The 3,949-nt window shown below is 39.5% G+C and overlaps 1 protein-coding gene across 7 annotated transcripts in view; it reads left to right on the forward strand.

Annotated features, from left to right (window-relative positions):
• LOC112055824 (cytosolic carboxypeptidase 1) overlaps positions 1-3,949 on the forward strand; it is a 98,337-nt gene that overhangs the window by 25,890 nt on the left and 68,498 nt on the right. For all 7 annotated transcript variants that reach the window (XM_052882405.1, XM_024096070.2, XM_024096072.2 and 4 more), the window contains 3 exons: positions 628-797; positions 1,403-1,540; positions 2,826-3,004. In XM_052882405.1, coding sequence (XP_052738365.1) covers positions 628-797; positions 1,403-1,540; positions 2,826-3,004 — 487 coding nt within the window. The remainder of the gene's footprint in view (positions 1-627; positions 798-1,402; positions 1,541-2,825; positions 3,005-3,949) is intronic.

Here is a 3,949-nt window from a genome sequence, read left to right on the forward strand (position 1 = left end):
GCCATGTGTAGCCGAGCAGGGTAACATCGCGGAAGCGTGAGGAGCATAGTGAACTTAATCAACAGAAGATTTTTAAGAAAAAAGCTCGCTTTTTGAATTCATGTAGGTATTACGAATTTCTTTTTCAACAAGAAGTTATATAATATCGTGTTGCTTGTCAGTACTTACTTACTCGTATCTGTTAGTTTATTTCTTACTCTGCTACTGTATACCTAATCTTGAAATTATCTATTAAATTAATGCGTACGTCACACGAAAATAAGGATTAAAATAAAACATTTTTGGCTAAAAACTAAGATTATTTTTATACTGTCTATAGCCTTAACTAAACCATTGATGTGATAAGTTGATAAGCTATTGGGTCAGTAACAAAAAATATGTAAGGGTGTAATTATTAATCTTGAACAGCAACTCTATTCAAGACTTAAGATATTGTACATAAATTATTTTGTACAGTTGCTACATAATTATATAGGTGCAACTCGAAACTGTATCCCCCGATTTTTATAAATCTATTTATTTGGATTGACACCAACTATTGAAGCAATTTTAAAGACGTATTCATGTCGAAAAGCATGAATTTGTTAGATTTGTTATGTGTTTAGAAATTCCTCTTCGAATTTCCAGGCTGGGTGAGAGCTGGGTCAGACATCTGCTACTACCGCAACAGTTACCACTACGCCGGTCAGAAGAACAACAAATGCTACCTAACAGTCACATTCAACATCGAGTTTCCTCACTCCAACGACGTGTGCTATCTGGCCTATCATTTCCCATTCACTTATTCGATGATGATGGTAATACATCCTATTATCCTATTAATATTATAAACGCCAAAGTATGTATAGATGTTTGTTACTCTTAAACTCTGCAACTACTGAACCGATTTGGCTGAAATTTAAAACGAAGATAGATAATACTCTGGATTAACACATACTCGTAAGCTACTTTTCATCACGGAAAAAATCGTGATTCCCGCGATATTTGTGAAAAACTGAATTCCACACAGTCGAAGTCGCGGGCGTCCGCTAGTACATTATAATTTTTGGGATCAAATCGATCAGATCGATCATCATCATCATCATATTAGCCGTTGGACGTCCACTGCAGGACATAGGCCTTTTGTATGGACTTCCAAACATCACGATACTGAGCCAATTACATCCAGCGAATCCCTGCGACTCGCTTGATGTCGTCAGTCCACCTGGTGGGGGGTCGGCCAACACTGCGCTTACTAGTGCGGGGTCGCCATTCCAGCACCTTGGGACTCCAACGTCCATAGGATTTCAAACTATGTGCCCCGCCAAGATTTAACGATTTAATCGAAAATAGGTAGCAAATAAGCTCACTGTCGCTTCGTCTATTTTTTTAATCGAGTTTTTTTTTTTTTTAATTATTATAGACGAGGATTTGGCAGTGGAGCACCCAGATGCCGCCGGGCGCCTACCTCCGTGCCGAGCCTCTTTGCTACTCGCTCAACAACAATGAAGTTCCGTTGCTCACCATATCAGCAGAAGATACACCGGCAAACCCTATAGTTGTAAATACATTTTTTTAATCTATTTTATAGCTTGGCAAATTCGTTCGTAACACTATGGTCCGCGCGGGCCGGGGGGCGTGCAGCGGTGAATGAAAAACCCACGACTAATGCACCTCACTTCCCCGCACGCACGATTTTACACCCGTCGCCCGCATATCATGGGAGTGTTATCAACGAGCTTGCCAGTCAATATACTACTTCATACTGAGATAAACTTTCGGAACTTTCCGACTAAAAGCTTTGAGTTTTGATCTCGTATCGCATATCGCTATCGTATGACGCTGTAACGATAATGTTATTCAAAATATATTAACTTTAACGAATTCGACGAAGAAGAAGAAGTTAATTATTATTATTAGGTGTGAAATCACTAGCGATTTATACTCTCATTTTTAATTGTTTATTGGTTAACAGTGAACATCGAGTATGGATTTAGTACAGAAAAAAAACTTATATCTGCATTTGAAAAACTTTCCATGTTCGAATAATTTCTTCTTTCATAAAATTCATTTATTTGATTTTGTTTTTAAAGAACTTATTGCGCCCTAGTAAGGGTTGAAAGGAAAGTTAGCTTAGAAGCGTCTAACAAAAGATTTTTATCCAAAAAGAATTTTCCCATGTCTTTGTTTGGTTTAGCCAAGTGATGTCCTAAGCCAATATTCGCCCAATAGGGTATCAAATAAAAAGTTTTGCTTATTTAAAGTAGGTACCTGCACCCCCGTAAAGAAATTTGGACAAATGAGAATTTCTTCTTAACAGAAGAGAATGTTTAAAAAGTGAGAAAAATTATGATGTCGGTCTAAAATATTATTTTACTTTTTTATCTACATTTGCCGCGACATCTAGCGAGTCGTAGGGATTTGCTGTATGCAGGCTCAATATCGTGATGTTTAGAAGTCCTTACAAAAGGCCTATGTCCTGCAGTGGACGTCCATCGGCTGATATGATAATGATGAGGAAATTTAGGAGAGCCGTGATAGCCCAGTGGTTATAACCTGTGCCTCCGATTTCGGTGGGTGTGGGTTCGCATCTGGCCCGGGGCATGCACCACCAACTTTTCAGTTGAATTAAATTTCACGTGTCTCAAACGGTGAAGGAAAACATCGTGAGGAAACCTGCATACCAGAGAATTTTCTTAATTCTCTGCGTGTGTTTAAGTCTGCCTATCCGTCATTGGGCCAGCGTGGTGGACTAGTAGCCTAATCCCTCTCATTCTGAGAGGAGACTCGGGTTCAGCAGTGACCCGAAAGTTGATAATGACGACCTAAATTTATGTATATTTTAGGACAGAGAGATAATATTCCTCACGGCGCGCGTGCACCCTGGCGAGAGCAACGCGTCGTGGGTGATGGACGGCACGCTGCGCTGCCTACTGGGCGACACGCAGCACGCTGCGGCGCTGCGGGCCAAGTACGTGTTCAAGATCGTGCCCATGCTCAACGTGGAGGGAGTCATCAATGGCTGGTGAGTGCACCTAGACTACGTAGTAATGTACATAATGTGCCCTAAGACCCCTCACAAGGTGGACCCCTCACCAGGTGAGCTGTGTGCCTAGTGGGAGTTTTCAATATTTTCATACTGTTACTGTCACGTTGATGTAAACGCAAATTTATATGGAATTGAAACAGTTGTGCAGTAGTGCTACTAGATGGTGCTGTTTCAATTCCTTAGAAATTCGCGTTTACGTTACGTGACAGTAACAGTATCAAACTGCCACTAGGCCCTCTGATGACATCAAGCGAGTCCCAGGGATTTGCTCAATGCAGGCAGCTCAGGATCATGATGGTCAGATCTACAAAAGGCCTGCAGTGGATTTGCATCGGCTGATATGATGACGAGAATGAGAATGATGTCCTCAGCAGTCTTCCCCTGTGGGCGCCCCTAAACAAGGTACCCTAAGCCATTGGATAAATATCTTATAGGCTAATCCAGGACATTTGGTAGTTCTTTCTATAATAGAACGGTGAAAGTGAAACAAAATAATCTTAGACCCTTTTGATTATCGGGCATGGATATTTTAAAGGTCTAAGTTTTTTATCTGAATAAGTTTTTAATTTTTACTATCGTCTTATAAAGTAACCGATGTATTTATTCTGACCCACTTAAACAAAAAAATGTCGTCATAATCGGTTTTGTTGCTAGCTTATTATTTTTTCAACTTTCGTGTGCGTGTTAATATCGCAGTTTTTTATTCTTTTGTTTTCTGTGACTTGGATAAGAATGTATTTGTTATCGTTAAACAAATTAAAAATCCTAAAAATTATGGAACCTGGAACTCGAACTTTTGAGTGTATTAAGTATTATAAAGAGTTAGCTGTACGGGTTTCCTTCTAATTCAGTTTCAAGTTGCTTTGATTGAAATTCAAGAAAATATTGATGTGTAACTTCAACGAGAAATAAAACAGTAAA

The sequence above is a fragment of the Bicyclus anynana genome, chromosome 1 (assembly GCF_947172395.1).
Source record: "Bicyclus anynana chromosome 1, ilBicAnyn1.1, whole genome shotgun sequence".
NCBI classification, from domain to species: Eukaryota; Metazoa; Arthropoda; class Insecta; order Lepidoptera; family Nymphalidae; genus Bicyclus; species Bicyclus anynana.